This window comes from Aythya ferina (genome assembly GCF_964211825.1).
Source record: "Aythya ferina genome assembly, chromosome: 1".
In the NCBI taxonomy this organism is placed as follows: domain Eukaryota; kingdom Metazoa; phylum Chordata; class Aves; order Anseriformes; family Anatidae; genus Aythya; species Aythya ferina.
In genome coordinates this window covers 836,461-862,136 of record NC_140296.1, presented here as the reverse complement: position 1 = coordinate 862,136, position 25,676 = coordinate 836,461, and the positions used below count along the sequence as shown (strand labels likewise).

At 57.1% G+C, this 25,676-nt stretch overlaps 3 protein-coding genes and 1 long non-coding RNA gene across 7 annotated transcripts; 3 read left to right on the top strand and 1 right to left on the bottom strand.

The window, feature by feature from the left end:
- Positions 1-143: 143 nt before the first annotated feature.
- Positions 144-8,171, top strand: RNF121 (ring finger protein 121). 2 transcript variants are annotated; one of them, XM_084494022.1, is made up of 9 exons: positions 144-238; positions 2,429-2,466; positions 3,335-3,476; positions 4,269-4,423; positions 4,931-5,038; positions 5,657-5,777; positions 6,691-6,824; positions 7,593-7,694; positions 7,919-8,171. In XM_084494022.1, exons 1-9 carry the CDS (start codon positions 182-184, stop codon positions 8,037-8,039), a joined length of 978 nt encoding a protein of 325 aa, XP_084350148.1. In that variant the 5' UTR covers positions 144-181; the 3' UTR covers positions 8,040-8,171. The 2 variants fall into 2 exon arrangements, with proteins under 2 accessions (XP_084350148.1, XP_084350149.1); XM_084494023.1 differs by having other exon boundaries at positions 181-205.
- Positions 8,172-10,567: 2,396 nt separating this feature from the next.
- IL18BP (interleukin 18 binding protein) lies at positions 10,568-12,688 on the top strand. 3 transcript variants are annotated; one of them, XM_084518424.1, is made up of 6 exons: positions 10,568-10,612; positions 10,834-10,905; positions 11,073-11,138; positions 11,395-11,524; positions 11,615-11,818; positions 12,584-12,688. In XM_084518424.1, the coding sequence occupies exons 1-5, from the start codon at positions 10,588-10,590 to the stop codon at positions 11,793-11,795; spliced, it is 474 nt and encodes a 157-aa protein (XP_084374550.1). In that variant the 5' UTR covers positions 10,568-10,587; the 3' UTR covers positions 11,796-11,818; positions 12,584-12,688. The 3 variants fall into 3 exon arrangements, with proteins under 3 accessions (XP_084374550.1, XP_084374552.1, XP_084374551.1); XM_084518426.1 differs by having other exon boundaries at positions 12,545-12,688; XM_084518425.1 differs by lacking the exon at positions 12,584-12,688 and having other exon boundaries at positions 11,615-12,154.
- Positions 12,512-14,244, bottom strand: LOC311436343 (erythroblast NAD(P)(+)--arginine ADP-ribosyltransferase-like). Its single transcript, XM_084518406.1, has 2 exons — positions 13,326-14,244; positions 12,512-12,818 (listed from the first exon to the last, which is right to left on the bottom strand). Exons 1-2 carry the CDS (start codon positions 14,110-14,112, stop codon positions 12,736-12,738), a joined length of 870 nt encoding a protein of 289 aa, XP_084374532.1. The 5' UTR covers positions 14,113-14,244; the 3' UTR covers positions 12,512-12,735.
- A 251-nt stretch (positions 14,245-14,495) lies between these two features.
- LOC311430083 lies at positions 14,496-17,530 on the top strand. The gene is made up of 2 exons (XR_014688542.1): positions 14,496-14,639; positions 16,669-17,530. It is a non-coding gene; the product is annotated as an uncharacterized lncRNA (long non-coding RNA).
- The last annotated feature ends 8,146 nt before the right edge of the window (positions 17,531-25,676 follow it).

Genomic DNA, 25,676 nt, shown 5'->3' with positions numbered 1-25,676 from the left:
CCACGGTCCCTAACCTTAAAGCCCGCCCCTTCCTCCTCCTGACTGGCCGCGGGGGCAGCGCCGCGCGCGGCGATTGGCCGAGGGGGAGGCGGCGCGGCCGCTGATTGGCCGGGCGGCGGCGGAAGGAGCTGGCTGCCGGCGGGAGGGGAGCCCTAAGGAGGAGGGGAGGGGGGGGGGCAAGATGGCGGCGGTGCTGGAGGTGGAGGTCGGCGGGCCCGGCGAGCGCGACGGGGAGGAGGTGGGGGGGGACTGGGAGGGACTGGGACGGACTGGGAGGGACTGGGAGGGACTGGGGGGGGGAGTTCTGCCCTCTGGGGGCCGGGCCCGGGCTGCACGGAGGGGCTGGGGGCGCCTCAGCCCTGGGGGCGGCCTGGGCCGGGGGCTGGGGGGGGCTCTGAGGGGCTGGGAGGGGGCTGGGGGAGGGTTTGGGGGCGATTTGGGGGCTCTGGGGGGGATTTGGGGGCGATCTGGGGGCTGTAGAGGGGATTTTGGGGGCATTTGGGGGCTCTGGGGGGGGGTTGGGGGAGATTTGGGGCATTTGGAGGGGCTGTGTGGGATTTGGGGGTGATTTGGGGGGATTTGGGGGCGATTTGGAGGATTTAGGGGGGAATTTGGACGATTTGGGGGCGATTTGGGGGATTTGGGGGGGATTTGTGGGGGCTCAGCCCCGTGCTGAGGCTCCCCCCTGGCTGTCCCCATGGCCCCGGGCTCTGCTTGCTCAGCAGGGCAGGGGCTGAGGGGGTGGGGGGCCGGGGGGGCTCCCCCTCAGGCTTTGCCCTGAAGCTGGTGGCTGGGAGGTGGCAGCAGGCAGGGAGCGGCTCCCACCTGTTATAAATGGCTCAGGATTCAAATTAGGATTAAATAAAAAAATATATTTATTTATTTATTAGCCTGCGTGCTCCCCACACGGCTGCCCGAGGAGCTGTGGCAGCAGGACCCAGCCTCGGACCCAGCGCCCTCACACCTCACAGCCCCCCTGCAGCGTGTCCAGGCAGCTGCCATTCGCTCTGTCAGGCAGCTCCTGCCACGGGGACCGGGCTTTCTGAGAGCCTCAGCGAGCTGCTGGGTGCTGGAGGAGCCTGCTGCCTGCACAAACGTGGAAACTGCTGGGCTGCGCTCCTCAGGAGCGAGGCTCCTGGCAGGAAGGGCTCAGGGAGGGCGCTGGGCTCTGCTAGAGGTGCCACGGAGAGCAGGCAGCTGATAAGGAGGCAGACGGAAGGAGGCACACCGAGGGCTGCTCCTGTCCCTGGGCTCCCTCCCACAAAGTCCACGTCTGCAGGCGGCTGGGGACAGCCCAGGGCTGGGCCTGGGGTGCTTCAGGGAGCTGGCCCTTGGGAAGCGCTGCTCCTGCTGTCAGGCTCAGCCTCCTGCTCCCAAACCTCTCCTCTGTTCGTGGATAAAGGGGCACGGAGCTGCTACACCCGCAGCTGAGCTCGGGAGAGGTGAAATACCTTCCATATCCATGTGCCTGCTGCTTCCCCAAGCCTTGGTGGGTGCTGAGGTTGGCAGCTCCGGGCTCTGCAGCCCTGGTGTAACGGGGTCAGGGCCCTGCACCACGTCCCCTTCCAGGGCAGTAGCTGCTGGGTGTCTCAGTGAAGGTTTCGTGGTGTTTCTGGGGAGTCAGCCCCCGCTGGAAGCAGGATTTTAACCGGAATCCATCGCTCACAGCCTTGTAAACGGGGGGTCCTGGTGTTTGCTTTCAGCTTCTGGCCCTGCGCTCCCCTCCCGGGGTGTCAGAGCCCAGGCAGTGAGAAGCTGCCACAGCACCACCACAACCTGGGGAGCTCGAGCTGGACTCTGCAGACCCAAATTTCACATCTCCACCAATTTCCCATCTGCCCGAGCCTCTCAGCACCCTTGGGACGTGCCTCCTGCGGGTGTTGCTCGGGGCGCAGCGCAGCAGCACCACTCGGGCTGTGCTTTCCCTGCCTGCTGTCCCCGGGGTGTGATTAGGGGCCACGGGGGGGGAGCGGGGCAGCTGCTGGGGCTGCGATCAGCACAGCAGCCACCAGCAGAGCAGCGTGGCCCCACTGGGACAGGCGGCGTGAAGTCAGAGCTGCAGGGTTTTGTGTGCTCCGTGCTCGTATCAAGGCTGGGATGTGTCCCGTGCAGCCTGGAAGCCTCCCCGGAGCTGTCAGGGTGAAAATCTGCAGCCCTGGGGGAGAGCCGAGCCACCTCTGACTGCTGGGCTGTCCCTCCTAAAGGTTTGGGGTTTTGGAGACGTCCCTGAGTGCTCGAGGAGGGGCCGTGCCGTGGCTCAGGGGCTGCAGAAGCCGGACACAGCCCCATGGTGATGGGCAGGGAGCTGCACGGTGCTGCTGCTGCCTCTCTGCTGCTCGGGGGAAGGAGGCAGAGGGGGTTGGAGGCTGGGGCTGCTGCTCCCGGCCTCCAGCTGCTGATCTTTTTTTGTCTTTTTCTGTCTCCTCAGGTCGACCTCTCGCACTTGTCCCCCGAGGAGAGATGGAGGTGAGTTGGGGTTGTAAGGAGAGCCCGTGCCGGGCGCTGCCAGCAGCTCCAGAGTCTGTGGACAGCCTTCCCCAGGCAGTGCCTTTTGCAGGGACCTGGTTTGGTTTTTGGCTCTTCTGCCTTTTCCCTCGGCCGAGCCAGTTTCAGTCAGCCCCGTGCTGCAGAGCCCACAGGTCTGCTCTCCTCGCAGCTTTATGGAAGACCTCTGAAGATCAGAGAATTGCCATATTCGTTGTGTTTAGGTTTATTTTCCAACTTGGATTTTTCTTTTATAACTTTAGATCTTCTTTTCCAACTTGGGCTTAACTTCCAGCCTTAAGCTGCAGCTTAACTTTTCAGCTTTTGAGACTTACGGCTTCGTGAGCTTTCCAACTCACACTTAACTTTCAGCCTCAGGCCACGGGGTAAGGACGTTGTGCCTTGGCTTGCGGCCAGGCAGCAGCACTGAGAGCAAAGGAACCGCAGGGGTCAGCAGAGGGCCGGCTGTGGCAGCCTCCCCTGGCTTTCCAGCGGAGCTGGGATCGGGGCAGAGGGAGGAAGCTGCGTGCTGGGGGCTGAGCAGGGCTGGGGAAGGTTTGGGCTCTGTCTCAGTGACAGCACACACTTCGGCTGGGTGGGTTGTGTGACACACCTTGGGTCCTGTGCAGCAGCGTGACACCTCAGCCGTGTTCACAGCACCGTGAGCTGGGTGTCGTGGTGCAAACCAGCTGCTTTTAGGGACATTTTTAATTTCTTTCTCCCCGGGATGGCAGCGCAGCACCCGTACCCCTGCGTTCCTTAACGCCGCCCTCCAGCGCAGTCCTCCTGGCTCTCCTGCCTGTCTGCTGTCCCTGCACGCCCCTCAGTCACCCTCTCGCTGTCGTTGCAGGGTGGAACACGCCCGGATGCACGCCAAGCACCGCGGTCACGAGGCCATGCACGCCGAGATGGTCCTCATCCTGATCGCCACGCTGGTGGTGGCGCAGCTGCTGCTGGTGCAGTGGAAGCAGAGGCACCCCCGCTCCTACAACGTGAGTGTCCCCGGCTGCTGGGAAGCACGGCCGTGCTGTGCTCCTGCTGTCTGGTGCTGAAACGCCCTCGGCTGCCCGGCAGCCAGAGGGATTCCTGCTGGGGACGAGGGTGAACGCGTCTGGAGGCCTCAAGCCTCTGGTGTGAGCGCTCTCAGTGACACGTGGTGTCCCCGAGCAGCCCTGCTGCTTTCCCCGATGCTGGTGCCGTGTGTCAGCTCGCCAGAAAGGCTGCGGGGCTGTGCCTGCACCAGGAAACAAACCCCACCTGGTTTTCTGTAAAGAACATTTCCAGGCAGTGCCCCTAATCCTCTGCGAAACCAAAACCGGGCCCGTGTGCCTGCACAAAGCTGCACGGCGGTGGGTCTGCTCTGGGGACATTTGGCGGGGCAGAGACGAGCCCGAAACTCGGTGCTGTGCCAGTCTCCTTGCTTAACCCGTGCCTGAGGGGCTGTGGATAAAATGCTGGGAACCCTGAAGAGGCAGAGGTTTGCTGAGCCCTGCTGCAAGATCTGGTTGTGCAGATCAGCTCCCTGTGCCTCTTTTCTCAGCAGTGTTCCTTCCTCCTTTGCTGTCACAGACACCTTGCTGCCCGCCAGCTGTCAGACTCCCTTCAGCCAGGCTCTGAGCCTGTTCCCTGCGTGCTGGCGGCCGCCAGCCCAAATTCCTGAGCTCCCTGACACCGCTCAGTGCCCCTTGATGCCAGCACGAGCGAGGCTGCCAGAGCTACGGGGGTGTTTCTGATGCCTGACGAGCAGCGAGCCAGCATAACACACCTCTCCTCCCTTCCCACAGATGGTGACCCTGTTCCAGATGTGGGTGGTGCCCCTGTACTTCACGGTGAAGCTGTACTGGTGGCGCTTCTTGGTCATCTGGGTGCTCTTCTCAGCCGTCACAGCTTTTGTCACCTTCAGGGCAACCCGAAAACCTCTGGTACAGACGACACCCAGGTTAGTGGGAGCGTTTCTGGGAAGTGTCCCCGGCCTGAGGGCAGCATCACAAAGAGCCCTTTGGTGTTTCCCTGACGCAAACCACGGCCTCAAACTCTGCAGTTGGCCCTGTTCAGGCAGTGCAGCACCTCAGGGGCTTTCACTCAGGGTGTGAGTTACCCTGCTGCAGGCTCTCTGTGGAGCTGCCACCCTCAGATCTGTGTCTTGTCGGGGCGGGCAGTGGGCAGGCAGGCCCCTGCGATGCCCCAGGGCATCTGGCAGTCTCACTGAGTGCATTCCCAGCATGACACTCACTTGCTTGAGGCCATCGGGCATCCTGAGGTTTCTCATTTGGAAGTGCAGACCACGAGCTGCTGTGGCAGCAGCAGATCTGTGGCCTGAGCTGGAACTTGAAGCCTCTGTTTGCCCACGCGTGGGGGGCTGAAACATCCGACGTGGGAACGTGAAACTCGATAGGTGCTCGAGGCAGAAACAGAGCTGCCTAATTCTTGTTTTGCATTTTTACAGGCTGGTTTATAAATGGTTTCTACTAATATACAAGATCAGCTACGCCACTGGAATTGTCGGGTACATGGCCGTGATGTTCACGCTCTTTGGTCTTAATTTATTGTTCAGGTGAGCGAATCCTCGGGGCCCCGTTCCCAGGGCAGGGGCTGTGACAGGCCATGGGGAAGGAGGCGTTGGCTGGGATTCCAGAGAAACACTCACCTGGCGGCCTGACTGATGTGGCAGGAGGCCAGAGAGACTTTCAGGGTGTCCTCTCCCCGCGTGGTTGTGGTGCTGAGGGCCTTACCCCGAGCCATCCTCCGTTTCAGAGAGATCAATTCCTTCTGGAACAATGCACAGGGTTGGAAACTGCCTGCAGGGCTGTGGAGGTGTTAAAAGGGGGCTTATGTGGAGCTGATCTGGTGCATGATAGAGCTGGGGGAGAGTTGCTCGTTTCAGGGGCAGGTGAGGGAGACGGGTGACAGCTATGAGCTGGGATAGGGCCCCCACAGCTCGCTGGGGACGAAGCAGGTGAAGTGCCCCAAAGGCAGGGGCTGGCTCCGTGCCTGGAGGCACGCACACAGCTCTGCAGGGGGCTGGTGGCGGTGCCACGAGCTCAGGGGCTGTGACAGCTCCTGCGGTGGAGCCACGTGTGCTGCAGCACTGCTGGGCTCCTCTGGCACGCTGTCCGTGCACCCCTGCGGCTGCAGAAAAGCCCTCGATGTCGTTGGGGCTCCTCTGTTGCAGAATCAAACCAGAAGATGCGATGGACTTCGGCATCTCCCTCCTCTTCTACGGCCTGTACTACGGGGTCCTGGAGCGGGACTTTGCCGAGATGTGTGCAGATTACATGGCCTCGACGATCGGGGTGAGTTCAGGCTGTGCTGTCCTCCCGGCCACAGTCCTGCCTGCTAACAGGAGGGCTGGGGGTGGGCTGGCTGCAGCCACAGCTTTTATTTCCCCCAAACGAGGAGGTGCAGGGAGCTCTGCCCCACGAAGGGCTCACTGCTCGCGCTCTGCGCCAAGGTGCCCGCGTCAGGAGGTCTCTGACGTGAGTCACTCCGGGATCGTGAGATCCTGCTCCCCACAAACCAAATCTGTCCCATCTCCGGGAGCACAAGACAGGACGGGTCTGCTCAGTGCCTCCAGACTGCTGACAAATATTTGTCTGTCTGAGCCTTTATGCCAGGCTGAGCCTCGGGCTGTCCCTGCGGGCACGGCGGGTGCTCCCACATGCCCATGGTGATGGCCTGAAGTCTGTGACCCGCTCACCTAGTGCCAGAGAAAAAAGTGAACCAGAACACCTGTGGGGTGCATCGTGTTCCCTCGTGGCTCTGCTCGCCTTCCCCTTCCCCTCCCTGTGATTTCTGCTGTAACCCAGCCCCCTGGGTGCATCTTCAGCCCTTTTGTCTCTTCCCTGACCTCCCAGCTGTCACCCCTGCCTGTCCCCTGGTGTCCTGCAGCACGCTCCCACCCAGAGAGCCACGAGGGCCAAACCTGCAGTTTGGGGGGATTCCCCCAGCGTGGGGGGGTTTGCAGGGAGTGGGGGGCTGCGGGGGGCTGGGGCACAAAGGGCTGTGCAGTGACCGAGCAGCGCCGCGTCCTGTTGTCACTGTTCCCTGCAGCTGGACCTATAATGAGGTTTTTAAGCCCAAAAGGCTGAGGCTGGATGGCAGGAGAGCTGGCCCAGCCCTCCCTAAAGCTTAGCTGCACCGGGGGGGGTGTGGGACGTGTGCCCCCCTCCCCCGTGACCATCTCTCCCTCTGCTCTGCCCTCCTCAGTTCTACAGCGCCTCGGGGATGCCCACCAAGCACCTCTCCGACAGCGTCTGCGCCGTCTGCGGCCAGCAGATCTTCGTGGACGTCAACGAGGAGGGGATCATCGAGAACACGTACCGCCTCTCCTGCAACCACGTGTATCCTTCTGCTCCGGGCCAGCCCCGTGCCCCTGCCTTCCTCCCAGCCCCTGCCCGGCACCAAGGGGCGCGTGTCGGGGACGCCGGGCGGTGCTGCTGCGGTGCCAAAGGATCCTCGTGGAGGGGACGTGTCGGGAGCAATCGGCAGCCCCCGTTTTCTGGCAGGGCTCTGGCTCTGTGTCGAGCTCCTGCCAGGCTCCTCTGTCCCACAACTCCTCTGGCAGCACCACGTGCGGAGCTTCCAGCGCCCCGGCAGCTGAGGGAGGTGAAGTCAGTTGCAAAAGTGGAAGTCCTGACAGCTCACCGAGCCCTGGCCGGGGGCAGGTCAGGGGTTTTTTCCAGCTGTGACTCAGCGGTGGAGCTGGGATGTTCTCTGGTACTCACTCCCTGACTCAGAGCGAGGTGGTTTCCAAAGGGCCTGAGCAAAGGTCACGGAGCTTGTTGCCTCACGCTGGGCGCTGCAGGCGGTGTGGAAACGTTTGCAGCCTCAGCAGCTGCCTGGCAGCCGTGCCAGTGGGTTTACGGCCACGGGATTACACCAGGCACAGCCCTCTGCTGCGGGGGCTCTGCTGTGAGCCCCTTCCTGGGAGCCGAGGGGTTTTCTAGGAAAGCTCTGCGTTGGGCAACGCTGCCGTCCTCGCGCCACGCGGGTGCTTCCCGTGCCCTGCGTGTGGTGCGGGGGTGGTTCTGATTCCTCCGGGCGTGACAGCGGCCCCGTTTCCTCCGTGCTCCGTCCCCAGGCAGTTCCCTTAACGCGCCGCTCCCCAGCTTTCACGAGTTCTGCATCCGCGGCTGGTGCATCGTCGGGAAGAAGCAGACGTGTCCCTACTGCAAAGAGAAGGTGGATCTCAAGAGGATGTTCAGTAACCCGTATCCTTTCTCCACGGGGGAGCTGGTTCCCTGGCTCTTCTGCCCCGGAGCTGGGCATGGAGCCACGGGAGCACTGGGGGAACTGGGAGGCTGTGGGTTTGGGCGAGCCGCTGCTCCCGTGGGTGGGAGGCAGGAGCCTCCCTCCTGGCGGCGTGGGGCAGCTCCAGCTCGGGCCACGCTCCCCTCCTGCCTCCCCGAGGCTCTTTAACTCTCCTTGCACGCAGCTGGGAGAGGCCGCACGTGATGTACGGGCAGCTGCTGGACTGGCTGCGCTACCTGGTGGCCTGGCAGCCCGTCATCATCGGACTGGTCCAGGGCATCAACTACATCCTGGGCCTGGAGTAAGGGAGGGCGGCGGGCAGCCGCGGAGCCAGGCGAGGCCGCGGGCCGGGGGCAGAGGACAGCAGCCGGCCGGATCCGTCGCATCCCGGCCGCCCCCGAGCGCCGCGGCACCGAGGACTCGTCCCTGGGGCGACCCCCAGCCAAGCAGCAGCTCCCCGCTAGGGCCCCCCCGGGGGAGCCTGTGTTTTTTTTTTTTTTTTTAAAAAGCAGTTATTTTAATGAGCGTATTTAAAACTTTCTATTGCAGACAGAAGAGACGGTTCGGCCCGCTTCCCAGCCCCGGGGCCGTGGGCTGCTCCTGCGGGAGGGAGGCTCTCGTGCTGCTGCCTCTTGGGGCTGTTTGTCTCCCTTCCTGCAGCGGGGCAGCAGGAGCAGCCCGGGCGAGGAAGGGCCGGGGCAGCGCATCGAGGTGTGGAGCTCATCTCCCTGCCAGCCGCCCTCCTGCTTCTGCGGGAGGACAGGGACAGCTCCCAGGACAGAGGGACAGCACGGAGAGGATGGAGGGACACGGGGCTGCCCTGGTGCCGTGGGCTGAGCTCTTCCCCACCAGCTCCCCGCTGCGGGTGTACGGGGAGGGAAGGAGCCGCTCCTGCGCCGCGCCGTGAGCCCGGTCCCATGCGCTGCCCCCCAGCCTCTGCCCACCTCACCCTTTTGTACGCTCCCCTCTTTTCTATGTCCCCCTGCGTGTCCCCGTGCCCCACCAGGGCTGGTGCCGTCCTCAGCCTGCCGGGATGTGGGGCAGGGGGGGCTTTTCTCCCCCTGCACCCCGTTGAGTTGGTGTTTGGTGAGGCGGGCAGGGCCCCCTGGGTTTGGCACGGGGTCTTCCTCGTGCTGCAGGGATTGGGGAAGTGGCTGGCACCGTGGCACTGCCGGGGGCTGCCCGCAGGCCCTGCTGAGCCCTGGGTTTGCGTGGGGCGAAACTGCCCTGCGCTGTGCCAAACACACACAGAGTCCCGGGACCTGCTGTGGCCCGGGGATTTTCTTGCTCGTCCCACGGCCGGGTGGCGTTTCCTCCTCCCTCCCCTGCACCGTCTGGACGCAGCAGTGGCTTTTGCAGCCTCCCTTGGGTGCTGACCACCAGCCCCAGCACCCTGCGGGCACCCTGCGGGCACTGGGACGGGGCTGGGCAGCGCTGAAGGTGCTGGGCTGCAGCCCCGGTGCCCACGGGCGCTGCGGGGAGGACGCAGGCACGTGGCTGACCGTGGGGGGGGGGCGCCTGGCGGGCACTGGGCCCTGTCACCGCGCCAGCACTGCCCTTCCCGGAGTTGTTAATAAAAAATGCCAGAAAACTCACTGGGGTTTTAGGGGCTTTTTTTTTTTCAACACCTGGTGTTTCTCTGCCTGGATCCGGCACCTACCAGGGTTGGAGGGTTTGGGTCCCTGCTCCAGGGCAGGGGCAGAGGCCTGGGGGCTTCCCCCCTCTCGCTTGTCCCCGTGCCTGTGTGCGGGGCTCCAGCCCCAGCTCTGCTCGGAGCGCTCTGTGCTTCACTGGGGGCTCTGCTCCTGCCTCCTTAGGAGCCGAGGGGCTGCACAGAGCCGTGTCCCGGCCTCTGCTGTCCCCTGGGGCTCGCTGGTCACCTTCCTCCTCCTCCGGGATGGGAGGAACAAGTGGCACCGTGCAGCTCTGAAAGCCACCTCCAAGCTGTGTCTCCATGGGAAGCTCTGGGCATCCCCTCTTCTTCCTCCTCCTCCTCTTCCCTGGGTGAGGAAGAGGAGCCCGGCTGCGTCCCCCAGGGACCCCCTGGGCTGGGCTTCACCTGACGCAGGCGCCCCCACGTCCCCACCCCGCTGCCTCCTGCCCTCCTTGAGCCCAGGGGGGCCGGAGCCAGGGCGCAGGATCCCCCCCCCGGGGTGGGGAAGCCCCTTCTGCCCCCTGCCCCCTTCCCCTGGGCATCGGGGCCGTCCGTGGGGTCAGTGGCCTTGGCCCTGCTTCAAACGGTGCCAGCGCCGGGGTGGGGACGCTCCCCGCTGCCTTTCGCTCTCGTTTACGGGAAAGGGAGAGGGACAGCGGGAAGGAGGCAGGCCCGGGCCATAAAACAGGGGAAAGGGCAGGGGGGCACGGCCCCAACTGGGACCCTGCACCCCCCGGGGCTTTGCCCACCTCCCTCAGCCCAGGCCCTTCCTCGCCCCGAAGCCCCCAGCTCCACCCAGGGGGCTCAGGGCTGGGGTGGGAGCGGGGGTCTCGCACAGCCAGGCTGGTTGGGGGGCAGCTGGGGACAACGGGGGGACGCGGGGGACATCGGGCACGGGGGCGTTGGGCACGGGATCGTGGGGGACATGGGGACATCGGGCAGGGGGATATGGGGACATTGGGCACGGGGGGCGCAGGGACATTGAGCGCGGGGTCCCGGTAAAGGAGGGGCGCGGGGATTTGGGGTCCGCGGGGATTTGGGGTCCGCGGGGATTTGGGGTCCGTGGGGATTTGGGGTCCGTGGGGCTCCGGGATGCGGAGCCCGGCGCTGCCCAGCCCGGTGCGGGCGCGGCCGGGGGCGGCCCCCGGTGAGTCACGGCCGCTGCCCCATAAAGAGCCCCCGCCGGGCGCTGCCGCACGATGGCTCCGTGCGCCCGCTCCGACGGTGCGGCCGCTGCGGGACCCGGGGGGGGGGCACCGGGACGGGGGGAGCCGGGACGGGGGAAAACGGGGCCGGGGGAGCCGGGGCCAAGGGAAACGGGGCCGGGGGAGCGCTCCGGTGCCCGGGAGGAGCTGCGGGGGCTCGGGGACGCCGCCCGGTGCCGTGCCCGGCTCTGGGGGCGCATCGCGGCGCTGCCGGGCGCTGAGCCCCGTTTCTGCCCGCAGCCCCCCCCGGGCTCCGTGCCCCCCTCCTGCTGCTGCCGCTGCTCTGCTGGGCTGTGGCCCCCCGCAGCACAGGTAAGTGGGGCTGTAGGGCTGGGGGGGGGGCAGCCAGGACCGGCTCCTGCCTCTGTGCGCCCCCCAGTCCCGTGTCCCTGCCCCCCCCCCCCCGTGGGACCCTGCCCTCCGTGCCGCTGTGGGGTCTGGGGGCTGCTCCTGTCCCTCACCCCGCTCCTCTCCCCCAGCGACCACGGCCCTGCAGCCCCCCCGCATCACCGCCCTGCGGATGCCGGCAGAGCCCCCCCGCATGGGTAAGTGACAGCCTGGGGACAGGGGCTGGGGGGGGCCGTGCTGAGCCCCTCACACTTGGGGGGGGGAGTTGGGGGCAGCTCCTGCACCCCTGCAGCTGGGGCTTGGGGAGCCCAGCAAGGCTCTGCGGGGGCTTTTGGGGTGCGGGTGAGGAAGGGGCTGTTCCCCCGGGGAGCTCTGGGGATGGCATGGGGGGGCTGCACAGCAGGACCACTGCCACCCCCCCCCCGGTCCCAGCCCATCTCCCCCCATGCACAGGCTGCAGTGTGAAGATCTCCTGCGAGGCCGTGAGCAGCCTCCCCGAGGTCACGCTGCTCTACTGGCTGGGGAACGGCTCCTTCATCGAGAAGCTGCACCCGGACGGGGCCGTGCACGAGGGGATGCTGCTGTGAGTACGGGGAGGGGGTCCCGGGGCTGGGGGGGGGCAGCTCCGGCCCTACTGGGGGTGCTGACGGGGTCTTTGCTGCTCGCCCCGCAGAGAGGAGCCGCGGGGCTCGGGGGTGGTCCTGCGCCGCGACCTCCTCTTCAGCTCCTTCAGCGCCCGGGACCTGCGCACCAACTTCACCTGCGTGGTGCTGAGCCCCATCGGCCTCGACACCAGGGAGCTGCGATGGGGACCCCCGCAGCCGGCCCCCACCGAGAGCAGGGAACTGGGCTGAGACCGGGCTGCAGCTCGTGACGGGTGAGAGCCCCACGGCGTGGGACAAGGGCTGCCCCCGCCGCACGGGACGGGATGCTCCGTGGGCCTGGCGTGGGGGGAAATCCCCCCTGCCCCTGCCCGGAGCTGCCCCCAGCCCGGCCCTTGCTGGACCCTGGCCGGCTGCAGAGCTGGGGGCACTCACCCTGCCCACCCCCAGGTCGGGAGGCTGCTGTGGGGGCTCTTTGCCCAGCCCCAGGGCATCGGCCCTGCTCTGACGGACACAGCCCCGCTGTGGGGCTCCTGGTGCCCCTGGCCCCCCGGCACCTGCCCGCAGCAGGTTGTGGGGCAGCAGGGATTCATTAAAGCGCATTGAGGCTGCCTGGTGTCACCTGTGTGCTGGGGGGGCAGGGGACACCCGCGGGGTGAGGAGGAAGGCGAGGTGCCCACGGTGCCGGCAGAGCTGGCTGAGTGCCCTGCGCTGCTCCGTGGGGCAGCCCCCGTCCGTCCCGCCTGCAGAGCCCGAATCTGGGCGCTGGGGGCTGAGGTGCCAGCCAAATCCCTGCTCCTGAGCCGCCGTGGAGGCTCCCCAGAGAGGAGGAGCCCCCAGTGCTCCCCGTGACCTGGGGCAGCGCTCTCCAGGGTGCTCCGGGAGGGAGCTGGAGAAGACCCCCGGCTGCCGCCCATGCAAAGTGCCCCCGCTGCGGGGAGCCGCAGGAACCCTCCTCCATGCCTCCATCCTCCAGCAGTGCTTTTATTTCTCTGCAAAAGCCAGGAAAAGACTTCCTCCAGCCTCTGCTGGTGTTCTAGGGCCACCGGAGCATCCTGGGACCAGTGGCACCGCTCCTGCTGGAGCAGAAAGCATCCGGCGGAGGAAAGCGTAATCCCACAGTTTCCATTAAATGTGTTCTCACGCTTCTGCCCCGTTTTCCTTGTGGAGGTGCAGCAGCAGCATAGCTGGGTTAGAGGCATCCCACGGCTGCCAGGGCTGCGGCTGCCAAGAGGAGACTCCAGAGGTGTGGGGGTTCCCTGGGACTGCTCCTGCCTGGGGGGGAAACAGGGAGTTAATGACTGCCAGAGGGTGCCAGCACGGTGCTGGCCGTGGGAAGGGGCTGGGGGCTCGCCTCTTAACTGCACTGAAAACACGTCTGGGCCTTGCACCTTTTCTCTGCCAAAGAGACCAAAAACATTTGTGCACCACCCCGCTCTGTGCCCCTCACCCCACCCTGGCCGTGCCACAGAGGGCCCCCACCGCAAACCCCAAGGGAGAGCAGCTGGGAGCATGCAGGGATGCGCAGGGAAGACTTGGTCTGAAGACGAGCTCCCCGACCTCCCCGAGCTCCCCGAGCTCCCCAGGCTCCCCGAGCTCCCCACACGGAGGTGTTGCCTTCACCACGAGGCTCCCCTTCCCCTCACAGAGCCGGTGGCACGGGGCTCCTGTTCCTCTGCAGCCATGGCTGGAGGAGCGCGGGGAGCACGGCGGCACCTGCCCAGGGCTGTGCCCTGTCCCCAGACATCTCACGATGGCACCCACCCTGCTGGCTGCCCTTACCCTTCAGCAGTGCACAGTTGTAGTTGCTGTGATTGGAATGGGAATGGAGATGGATGTGGGTTCCGTCTGGGTGATTGATGACATTGGTGACCTTGAAGACCTCATAGGGTGGGATGAGGACTTCGTCCTGTTTCTGGAAGAAGGAGAAGTTCCTGATAGAGACACCGTAGCAGGTGTACACAAAGAAGAAGGTGTCCTTGCCAAAGGACTCAGCAACCTCCTTCTGGCGGGAGGTGGAGGCGAACTGGCCGAAGCGGACGTTCTGGTTGAGCTGGGCCGTAAAGCGGATGCCCTTGATGCCGCGGTAGACGTTGTAGCATTCCGTGTTCTGGGTCTTCTGCAGGGTGTGCACGGCCTCAGTCAGGAGGAAATGCAGCGTCTTGAAGGGGAAGGATTGCAGGTAGTGCTCGCGGGAGCGCCCACCCTCACGCACGGCCGTGTTGAACTCACTGTACAGGTCTGTATTATCAGTGTACGCCAGCACGGCCACCGCCTGCTCCCGCTGCAGCACCTGCGGGTGGTTGGAGTTGCCCCATTGATTCTGCCAGTGCTCAGCTGCTCTTTTCCAGGTGTCTGCATAGGCCTTATTTTGGAACTCAGTGCTGTTCACTGTTTTCAGCTTCTCCTCCATCTCGGTTCTGCAGCCCTGGTACTGGTCATCAAAGGAGTTCTCGACCATGTCCATCACCTTCTCTGTGATGGCACGGACGTCTTGCCTGCTGCCAGTGGCTGCGGTGCCAAACAGGGTGCTGGCCAGCAGCACCCAGCCCAGGGCGAGGTGCTCCATGTGCAGAAGGACCCCGGTGCCTGGCTGCAGACCCACAGATCCCCCCGGCCTGGTCCCAGCAGCCCTGGAGCTGCAGCGAGTTGCTACCTCTGCTCTGCTCGGTGCGCAGGACACGTGGAGCTGTGGTGTTTGTCAACCCGTGCCCACGTCCCATGGGTTACTTATATGCAGCCCTTCCATGGGGCGTTGGGGCCACCTGTGGGCACCGGGTCAGTGGTTTTGGCACCATTTCAAACAGTGCCACCGCTGGGGTGGGGACACTCCCTGCTCCCTTTCGTTCTCGTTTACGGGAAAGGGAGAGGGGTAGGGGAAAGGAGGGCAGCCATAAAGGGAAAAGGGCAGGTGTGGGCAAAAAAAACAGGGGAGAGAAAAAAAAGGGGTGTGAGAAAAAAAGTTGTGTTCTTGCAGTAAAACATGCTACAAAGTAAAATGTTTTTTTATTTGCAGTAGAAAACTAACCTGGTCCTAAACATCTCCTTCATCGAGAATCTGCACCTGGATGGGGCCGTGCACGAGGGGATGCTGCTGTGAGTACGGGGGGGTCCGGGGCTGCAAGGGCACCTGCGGGCAGCAGCAGCGGGACTTGTGGCAAGGGGCAGCTCCAGCCCAGGGTGCCCCTGGCCCTGCTGGGTGTCTGGGGGCTGGGGGTACCCAGGGGTGGGTGCTGTGAGAAATAAAGCTGTGTTTCTGCAGTGTAAAAATCCTCTAACCTCGTATATTCAAAAGCGATTGTGCAGGCAGGACAGTAGCATAGCAGCGGGGATTATAGTAAGTAGATAAGGGGAAGGTCCCTCTGCCCCAAAATAAGGAGGATCCCTACGAAAAACAGGACGAGCAGTGCGAAATCAGTAAAAACAAAAATCACGGGCCCTCTAGTCATGAGAGAAGAAGGAAAAAAAAAAAAAAAGGAAAAGGAGAAATTAACAGTTGGTCAAATAAAATTGTACATGTATGGCATAGAAGTGCGTCGAGTAGGCTGTGAACCTGTAGCTCTCAGCCCATGAGGAAACGGGAGAAATCAGGTGTCAGGTCTTAGGGAATGTAAGGTTAGGATAAACTTCTCCTGGGCGCTCCTGCTTGCAGGATGCCAGGATGCCCGCCATTGAAACTGCAAATCAAGTTGCTACTTCACTGAGATCCTTGCCTGAGCCTGGGTTCTTGGCTGCAGAGTTGTTCTGACATGTCCTTAGCAGTGCTGGTGTGATCCCGAGCCCAGTTAAAGCAGTGGCCCAAGCAGGCAGATGCCAGCACATTTTTCCAGATCTTGGAATAGCCAACGAGGGTGGCTCCCTCAGGGAATTTGCACGTGAGAGTCGACACGAGGCACAGCCTCTGCTCTTCACAGAATCACAGAATTTTCTAGGTTGGAAGAGACCTCAAGATCATCGAGTCCAACCTCTGACCTAACGCTAACAGTCCCCACTAAACCATATCCCTAAGCTCTACATCTAAACGTCTTTTAAAGACTTCCAGGGATGGTGACTCCACCACTTCCTATCTTTGCTGCTCTTTTCTGCTCCTTCATGTTTTATTTTTGAGGAAAGACCCAGCACAACAGAAGCTCCAGTCTATAAAAACATTTTCCCTCCAAAAGGACAATGCCTATGTTAAATGCCTCTCTAACGCCTGCCAAGCAGGAACATTTCTTACAAGACCTCTGTAGCAATTTGGAAAGGCAGTAAGAGAGACTCTTAAAATTAAGCTTCATATTTCAAATGCTTCCATTCGTGGCTACATTTTTTTTCCCTTATACTCTTAATGAGAGCTTTAAATTACTGAACAGTAGTCTTCTGCCATCAGAGCAAGCAGGCTGTTTCTTTATATGGCACCCTGAATCTCATAAAATAGTTTCACACAAGACAGTGACAGCCATGCCCGCAACCCACGTTATCAGTGCTCAGCTTCCATGCCACAATTAAAAGCAGGATTTGACCTTCATCGCTGTTGCTTAAACAGGAGAATGATCAGTCCTTCAGCTATTGGGGATCCTCCGTGATTATTTCCCTGAAGAAAGATAAGGCAGCCTCATAGAAGATAGGAATCTGTGTGCGTGTTATTTCTTTCTTGGAAATAACCACAGCGCGGAGGGGCTGAAACTTCTCTGCAGGGTATCCTGTGCTGGGAGCTGCCAGCGCCACGGGGACCGTGGTGGGGCTCAGCTGGAGGGAACGACTTCATCCTAGCCAAAACACACATCTACATGTGCCTATGTGCAGCTCTCTGTGTGTGTTTTCAGGGGAAGGCGCTGATCCCCGAGCTGCTCTGACACCCAGAGTGCCCCCACGTAGCATAACCGCAGCTACGGGATGGCAGATAGCAGCCTGTGCCCCCAAAATGAGAGTCCTCTTTTAACATAGACGAAATAATGCAAGTTAAAAGAGACTTGCTAATAGCACACAGCTCCTGTTTGGGGTTTGCACTTATGCACTGCAGGGGTAAAGATGGTTAAATGCACCCATCAGCCCAGCAGGGCTGGGCTCGCAGCATCTCAGTAGCGTTCCCCTGAACAATGCTGTGCATATTTCGCTCCTACCAACGCGCTCCGTGCTTTTTCAGCAGAAGAATGGCTGAGCACATGCTGACGTCACTGCAAAGCAGAAAGAAAAACTGTCTGTACGGTCGTGTGAGCATCCTCAGTGACCTGGTACTGCGCTGACCAGACCGTCCCATACTGGGAGCCCCATGCCAGCCCTGGCACAAGGCGTGCTCCGGGTGTTAGAGGAGGATAAACACCATGGAGGTGGAGAAAAACAGAGCACAAATCCTTGGGGAGGAGGATTTCATCCTGGTGAGACATGGGGTTAGAAATTAGAGAGCGATTGATTAAGAATGAATATGTAGGCAACACTCATTGCTTAATATGTGCTACATTTGCGATGTGCCTGTGCTGCGCTTGGGTCTCCAGATAACAGGAGCCCCTGGGACACCAAGAACCAGATCAAACCAACCTTATGGTTTGGATTGTGACCAAGGGCTCAGAGATAAGGAGGACTGCTAAAAAGAATGGCAAACTTGCAAGACCTTGAGATAACAGGAGCCCTTGGACCCCAAGAACCAGATCAAATCAACCTTATGGCTCGGACTGTGACCAAGGGCTCAGAGAGCATGCGCAAGGAGATGAGGTGAAAAGTTCAACCCTGATGAAGACATCTTACTTCATCCCCACGACCCTCAGCACCCTCCACCAGAAGGCACCATGCAAGTGCAGAGGGGAGGAGTTTATGGAAATGACTTCTTGGAACTAATTTTAATACTAAGCGGGGACAGGTTATGCATATGTATAGGCGTACTGGGAAACCTCATGCGTATGTAACTCTCTACTGCATATAACCAAGGCAAGTTGCTGCATTAGGGTGCGCTTGACTTTGGTGGGTCTAACCTCCCAGTGCTGAATAAACATACCTACTTTATAATCTTACTGATTGTGGAGCCTCTCGAGCCCCCAGCTGCCTGGGCTGGGCACCCAGTGCCGAGGGACAGCGGTGGCATTTGCTCCAGCAGAAACCCTTCCTGCACCGTGTGCCCAGCCCAGAAACAGCAACCACCCCTAAAACGCAGCCCACCAGGGACCCCCAAAACCCCTGCATCAGGTTTCATGCCCAGAGCAGGGCTGAAGGCATGGGAAATCCTGAATTCATGGGTGCCAAGGTTGCCAGCCCTCCCCGAAACACTGGTTTGGGTCAGGGTTTGGCAGCACGGGCATGGGTGCAGGCGCCACGGTGGTGTTTAACTTCTGCGTGCAGAAGGAAGGTGCCCTATGGGCCAACTGGTCTAGCAGCAATTAGGCATTAATTAAGCCATTATGAACAAGTTAAGACGTCCGAGGGACCGCTCCTGTGCCAGGGCTGGGTGTAATAAATGGCTCAGTCTTCAAAATAGGACTATAATCAAAGATTACAATTTATTAAAGGAATAATTAAATGTAAATTAAATTTTAAAATAAATTTTAAATTAAATTTTAATGTAAATTAAAGGAATAATTAAAGGTAAGCAAACAGCGCTGGGTGCGCCAGGAGTCTCTGCTCCACCAAGACGCACACCCGTTACATCAAGCAGCTGATTTTTATGCTCCTAGGCTACTACATATTCATTACTACTTCTGAAAAAACAGGGCTATTATAATTAGTTTCCGGAATCCCAACCCTCCTACTGGAGCATGCGTATCAGTCTCTGGTGGTCCCTCTGGGAGTCTCTGGGGGTCTCTCGTGCTGAAGGCTCGTAGTCTTCCTCCCTCTTGTCCTTCTCCTTTGTCCAACTTGGCTGTATGTCAGGGACTTGTGCAACGTCCCCTGTAAGCTTTGTCTTTCAGTTGTTCTTCAGCTTTCCCCTGCTCCTTAATCTCCTGGCCAGATATCAGAAACTTGCATCGTGTCCCATGCAAAAGTCGTAATAGTTAGCAGTTATTCTGAATCCCCCCAGATATCAGAGACTTCAAGGAAAAGCCTACAAATACATTTCCCTTCAAGCTCTCTATTGACACGAATTGCTGGACCATTCCTTTGCAAGATACAAGAACTATATACATTAACCACTCTGTTTTTCTTAGACTTGTGCTCATACAAGGGTATGTAAGACAGAAGGTCTTTAATGCACGCCAGGATCCCCTTGGCCCTCTTGGCCACCAGGGCACACTGCTGGCTCATGGCCAACCTGTGACCCACCAGGATCCCCAGGATCTTCTCCTCAGAGCTCCTCTCCAGCAGGTCATTCCCCAGCCTGTACTGATACCTGTGGAGATGTGAGTTGCCAGGACAAACAATCACAAAGGGGTTTTGTTGGATAAAACTGCTGCTCCAGTTTCCAGCAGCAGTCCCCCAGACACAGAAATGAAATTTCTGAATGTCAATGCTTTCATTTATGAAAATAAATAACATAATTTTCATTTATAAAAATAAATGTCAATGTTTTCCTTTATAAAAACATTGACAAAAACTGGCCCCAAAACAGCCCTGGGGAACCCCATGAGTAACTGGCCACCAGCCTGATGTAACCCCATTTACTAGTGTGATATATGTTCATCTGATTCGTGTCAGTATGGAACAGTGCTAGGGCCGCATGGTATGGTGAACGTGACCTTCTATCTTACATACCCTCGTATAACCACAAGTCTAAGAAAAACAGAATGGTTAATGTATATAGTTCTTGTACCTTGCAAAGGAATGTTTTAACAATTTGTGTCAATAGAGAACAGTTCTGTCTGTCTCTGGGTCCTGCGTTGGCAATTTATTTCTTCCACAGATGTGGTTTCTTCCCTTTCCTCCCAGTGTCCCAGTCTCCCCCTCATTATAGTCAAATTATCAAATCTTCAGAAATATTCCTCAAATCCATGAGCTTATTTGCTTTTGTTATTCTGAACTCTTATTCCTAACAGTTACAGCTTTTTTGCCTCCTTTGTGATTGATTTAGCACTGCTATAGATGTGACTGGAGTGTCCCTGGGAATGGCCTGTGAGGAATGTTTTAACAACACGTGAAGTGTCAATAGAGAGCTATTTGTATTTGTATGTTCCTTTCTTTGAAGTCTCTGATGTCTGGGGGTTTCAGATCAACTAGTAACTGTTATGGCTTCTGAATGGGACACTATGCAAGCCCCTGATATGTGGCCAGGTGGCCAGGAGATTAAGGAGAAGAAAAAAGAAGCTGAAGGACAGCTAGAAGACAAAACTTGCAGGGGACGCTGTGTAAGCTTTTGACATGCTGCCAAGGAGTACAAAGGGGAAGGACAAGAAAAAAAAATTGAGGAAGACTACGAGCCTTCAGCATGAAAGACCCCTAGAGACCCCCAGGGGGACCACTGGAGACTGATGCGCATGCTCCAGTAGGAGGGACTGGACCCCGGAAGCTAATTATAATAACCTATTTTTTTAGAAGTAGTAATGAATATGTATTAGTCTAGGAGCATAAAAATCAGCTGCTTGATGTAACTGGTGTGCGTCCTGGTGGAGTGGAGACTCCCTGCGCACCCAGCGCTCTTTGCTTACCTCTATTCCTTTAATAAATTGTAAACTTTGACTATAATCCTATTTTGAAGACTGAGCCATTTATATCACTAGCACCCTTTGAGCCTGACCCACCAGCCAGTTGTTCACCCAGCACATTAGGTACCTGTCTAGCTGTGTGCTGCACATTTAGTCCTGAGGGATACTTTGAGAAACCCTATCAAACGCTTTGCCGAAATACAAAAAGATTTCATCAGCTGCCATCCCTTGGTCAACTGTGTGGGTAACTTTGTCATGAAAGGAAATTAAGTTCGTTAAGTGGGGCCTTCCCCTCATGAACCCTCTGCTTGCTATGGCCAGTGACTGCCTTGTCCCTCAGGTGCTTTTCAATAACTCCTGGGATAATTTTCTCCATGATTTTACCAGGCACTGAAATGAGACTGACAGGTCTGTCATTACCAGGGTCTTCTTTCTCGCTCTTGCTGAAAACTGGAACCACATTTGCCATCTTCCAATAGACCGGGATCTCTCTGGATTCCCAAGACCATTGGAAAGTCATTGAGAGAGGTTTTTCCTCCCAGACAACAGATATGTGTATTGGGGCCCTGCTTCCCAAGATGTGGCTGACCTTGCTTGCTGATGGGCAGTGGAGAGTAACTGCTTTCTCTTTGCTTCCATGTGGATTGGCTTTTATTATTCTTTTCTTTTTCTTTTGTATTTCAATTATCCTTCTCTCAACCCCTTAGCCTTTTCTTTTGGGTCATCCTTTCTGCCTCCCCTCTGTCTCTGAGGAGCAATGAGAGAGCAGTTGTGGTTTTTAGTTAGACATTGATGTGAAACCACGGCAGCCTTTTGGCATCCATTGAGAGGCTCAGGGGGTGGAGATGACAAGAAATTTGACCAGAGTGCTTCAGAGGAGCTTACAATGATCATATTTGTCGAACATATTTGTTGATTTGCTGCCCACAATCTTGTCTGGTTTGCTCTTAATATCTTTCAGTGTGATCCTGCGTGATCCTGTGCCGTGTTCTCTCTTTTGCTATTTATCATATCCGAGGGCTTGTTAAAAGCTGTGTGGATTTGTGTTTTGTTTTTTTTTTTCAGTTTGCTGTTCTGTGAATCTGTATTGGCAAGGTCTTGGTAGTGAGGGGCTGCTGAGGTGGCCTCTGTGAGAAGGTCAGTGCAGCAGGAGGCAGGAGGTGCTCCATCGACCACAGCACAAGTTCCCCTGCGGCCTGTGGAGAGGCCCCTGGTGGAGCAGGCTGTCCCCCTGCACCCATGGGTCCCACACGGAGCAGATCTCCACGCTGCAGCCCCCCCATGGGTGGAGGAGCCCCCGGTGGAGCATGTGGATGGGGTCTGGGGGGAGCTGCCGCCCACGCGTGGGGGCCCCGTGCTGGAGCAGTTTGGGACTGGGGGATGGACCCCGTGGGACGGAGCCGTGTGGGAGCAGTTCTGGAGGAGCTGCTGCCTGTGGGCAGCCCACATGGGGTCAGTTGGGGAAGGACGGCATCCATGGGAGGGACCCCACAGGGAACAGGGGCAACAGGGGCACAGAGGGACCGTGAGGGGTGGCAGGGATGAAGCGCCAGGGACTGACCGCAGCCCCCATTGCCCGCTCCCCTGCACCGCTTCTGGGGGAGGAGGTGGAACGGGGTGGATGGGGTGAAAGTGTTGGAGTTTGTTGGTTTTTTTTGTTTGTTTGTTTGTTTTCTAACTGCTCTGTCTTGTTAGTGTTATAAATGGCTCAGGATTCAAATTAGGATTAAATAAAAAAATAGGATTTATTGAAAGAATATAAAGGAATAGAGGTAAGCAAACAGCGCTGGGTGCACCGGGAGTCTCCGCTCCACCAGGACGCACACCAGTTACATCAAGCAGCTGATTTTTATGCTCCTAGACTAATACATATTCATTACTACTTCTAAAAAAATAGATTATTAAAATTAGCTTCCGGGGTGCAGTCCCTCCTACTGGAGCATGCGCAGTCTCCTCTGGGGTCTCTTCTGGGGGTCTCTAGGGGTCTTTCATGCTGAAGGCTCATAGTCTTCCTCTCCACCTTTGTACTTACTGGGCACCATACCAAGTTTACGGAACATCTTCTTCAAGTCTTGTCTCCCAGCCGCCCTTCAGCTTCTTTCTCCTTCCTCTTTATCTCTTGGCCCCCCCTAACCAGATACCAAAGATCCACATAGTATCCCATAACAGTCACTAGTTGTTATCAGTTGTTCTGAAACTCCCAGACACACGAGTAATTAAAACATTCTTCCCCAGCCATTCACAGACACATCTATAGCAGTGTTAGAAATAGAAGTCCGGAATAACAAAAGCAAACAGGTTCATAAATTTAAGAAGTGATAAATTGACTAGAATGAGGGGGAGACTGGGACACACTGCATCTGTGGTTCAAGAATTAAATTGCCAGTGCAGGGCCCAGAGGCAGACAGGATTCAAACAGAATTGTTCTTTATGGACACGAATTGTTAAAACATTCCTCACAATCCCTTATCTTCTTTTTAACATCCCCAATTCGTGTCACTTCTGTTGTTAATAACTGGATTTCATCAGTCCGTTCTTGGAGGGTCCAATTCTTAAACATCATAATTGACATATCCCCTTCCCTTTTTAATGAAGTTATTACAAATGTACTATTTATCACCCGGTGTATTAATAACGTAAGGCAAGGTATCATACAAGGTATATACAATAACATAATTACACCACATGACAATAAAAATAACACTCTTTTAACCCATGGTCCACCAGGCAGCCATGAAAATAAATCCCATTCCATATCCTTCCAGGTTTGTGTTTGCTCGCTCACCTCCCCCCCTTCCTTCTCTGGGATGGGAGAGAGAAATGGGAAAGTGAAACCTGTGAGTTGAGATAAAAACAAGAAAATAATAACAATAATAATAATAACAATAATGATGATAATAGTACTACTAGTAATAATGTGTACAAACAAGTGATGCACAATGCAATTGCTCACCACCTGCTGTCCGATGCCCAACCTAACCCCGAGCAGTCCGGCCCTCCTCCCAGCCTGCCTGCTGGCAGGACAGTGAGAAGCTGAATTTGGCTTGGTCCTTGGCTTGGTGTAAGCACTGCTCTGTAACAATTAAAAACAATTAAAACACCAGCATATTATTAACATTCTTCTCATCCTAAACCAGAACATAACATTCTATCAGTTACTAGGAAGAAACACCCTTTTTATCAATCTTTAAACAGCAATTACTAAAGCTAAATTTTCCACAGACTTCTCCTTCTTGTGCTAGTAAATAATCCAAAGCTAGGCAATTTTGATACAAAGCAGTTCTCATCTTTATAACTCATTTAAATCAGTTCTCATCATTTATAACTATTTCTATTACAGCTAATAACCTAATTATTCTATTAAGTATATATACTGGGGTCCTATAGTCCCAGGATCTGTCTTCTGCCCACGTAGCTGGATCATAATAGGCAAACGCCTTCAGTCAAGGAGTTAGGCCCGCTTTCAGGGTCACTTCAGGCTTGTGTTACCGTTCGGCCTGTCAGGGTGATCCAGCTCCTGTAAAACAAATCACAATTTTATATAGGTTTAAAAAAAAGTTTTTTTTTATGTTATTTTCTCGGGACAACCTGATCTTAGTGTGGGAGAAGTCCGGTCGAGGCCCTCTCACTCGGCAGTCAATACCCATAGGGGTTGCCTCCCTCGGTAGACCATACACACCGCAGTGGAGGGTCCTGCCCCGGTCTTGCCTCCTCCCTTTTCTCCCTTTAGGCTTGTCTCCTTTATTTAGCATCCTTCATTCATGCAGAGCCTCGTTGCCAGAATATTAGTTCTCCCTTAGCTTGAGTTTCAGTTTCCCAGGAGCGGACTCAACCCTCCAAGTTTCAGTAGTTACTGGTCCTTTTATTCTGGATGCGTGGGTCCCTTTCTGCAGTTCTCACAGCTGTTTCAGTAGTCAGTAAAACAAGGTACAGTCCCTCACATCGGGGGTTCAGTGATTCTTCCCTCCCATGGCTGCTTGTTGAAACACTTTCTTTTTTATCTTCTGACAAGTTAAATAACAGTTATCTAATTTGCTTTGCCGTATGGCCCTTTCCAGGTTCCTGTAGCAGGATTCATCTGATAGCCACGGCTACATTCACATTTGTAGCCACATTTCAGGTTGATACAGATTTGACTACAGATACCAGGGTTTTGGCATTCATCAATACCTCCACAGTTTCTCTGGTTTACGAACTCAAACCCAGCTGGACAGTCACATTCATTTATGTTGCATTCCTTCAGGGGCTCATCACCCCAGTCCTTGCAGTCTCTCTGCTGGTTACACACTTTATTGATATCAATGCATTCTCCACTTCTGCACTTGAATTTGCCAGGTCCAGAGCACTGAATACAGTTTGCTTCATCAGTGCCATCCAAACAGTCTCTCACACCACTGCACTGCCTACTCCTATGGACACAGTTCCCATCTTCACATCTGAACTGGTCTGGTCCACAGGTCCAAGAAGGGCAGTTAATTTCATCACTTCCATCCTTGCAATAAGGATCTCTGTCAAATCGCCACTTCTTGTAGATACATTCACCTGAGCCGCACTGCACCTCACTCACAGAACACTTCACCGGAGGTGCAGGCTGGCAGCCACACTGCTCCAAAGATTCATCCGAGTGGTCGGAGCAGTCACCTTGACCATTGCAGACAAAGCTTTTGGAAATACATTGTCCACTACTGCATGTGAACTCTGCTGCACTACAAGTCACATTGCCACAATTCTCTTAATCTTCTCCACTGTCACAGGCTTTTTCACCATCACATTTCCATGACACTGTTCTCATATGACACAGCTCAGCACTTTCGTCAGACCCATCTTCACAATCCGGGTCCCCATCACATTGCCATCTGTTTGGCACACACTGACCACTGTTGCACACAAAGATTTAGCACACATCTTTTTCACACAAGCACTCTCATCACTGCCATCTGAGCAGTCTTCACATTTTAATCTAGCACCGTCGGCAGCAGTGCACAGTCAGGCGAAGGCGAGCAGCAGGCAGAGCGCCCCGCACCGTCACCTGTGTCACTTATACTACTCCTATTACCCATGCTGTTAGTGTCAGTGGCATCCTCCTTTTCTTTTTGCCACTGACCATTTACCACAAATGGATGAGACACATGATTACTAGTTAGGAAAGAGAGTGTAACGTCTGTTATACGGCTGCAGGCAGTGCCAGCTGCAACCTTAGGTTTGTGAAAGAGCCTGCTGGTGGTCATTTGGCAGTGTAATCTGCGTCTCTGCACTCCTGCCCTGCAATAGAGCTAAGTCGTCATTAGTAATGGTTATAACACCAATCTGGGGACTAATAGTCTTTTTTGCATTGCAAGATAAACCTTTTATAAAAAGAATGCTTGAGTGAAGCAGCACAGCCGCTGCTGCCGCTGCCTCCATGGTTACGTCAGACAGGCTGCAGGGTCCTGATGTCCGCCCCTCTGCTCTGCGCCGACTCGCCTCACGGTGAGAGTCAACTGCCGGTGTCCACTGACGCCTCTGATCTCCCGTAGCAACTCGATCTCGGATGTTCCGCAATTACTTCAATTTCCCCGCGTTTTGCAGCTTCTGTCAGGTCTATTCT

Excerpts from the sequence above, each read along its gene's own strand:
- RNF121 (XM_084494022.1), top strand. The coding sequence starts at position 182 with ATGGCGGCGGTGCTGGAGGTGGAGGTCGGCGGGCCCGGCGAGCGCGAC. Across the intron at positions 239-2,428 it reads GCGAGCGCGACGGGGAGGAG|GTCGACCTCTCGCACTTGTC; the intron begins GTGGGGGGGGAC and ends CTGTCTCCTCAG. Across the intron at positions 3,477-4,268 it reads GGCACCCCCGCTCCTACAAC|ATGGTGACCCTGTTCCAGAT; the intron begins GTGAGTGTCCCC and ends CCCTTCCCACAG.
- IL18BP (XM_084518424.1), top strand. The coding sequence starts at position 10,588 with ATGGCTCCGTGCGCCCGCTCCGACG. Across the intron at positions 10,613-10,833 it reads TCCGTGCGCCCGCTCCGACG|CCCCCCCCGGGCTCCGTGCC; the intron begins GTGCGGCCGCTG and ends TTCTGCCCGCAG. Across the intron at positions 10,906-11,072 it reads TGTGGCCCCCCGCAGCACAG|CGACCACGGCCCTGCAGCCC; the intron begins GTAAGTGGGGCT and ends CCTCTCCCCCAG.
- LOC311436343 (XM_084518406.1), bottom strand. The coding sequence starts at position 14,112 with ATGGAGCACCTCGCCCTGGGCTGGGTGCTGCTGGCCAGCACCCTGTTT. Across the intron at positions 12,819-13,325 it reads CAACTGTGCACTGCTGAAGG|GCAGGAGCAGTCCCAGGGAA; the intron begins GTAAGGGCAGCC and ends TTTCCCCCCCAG.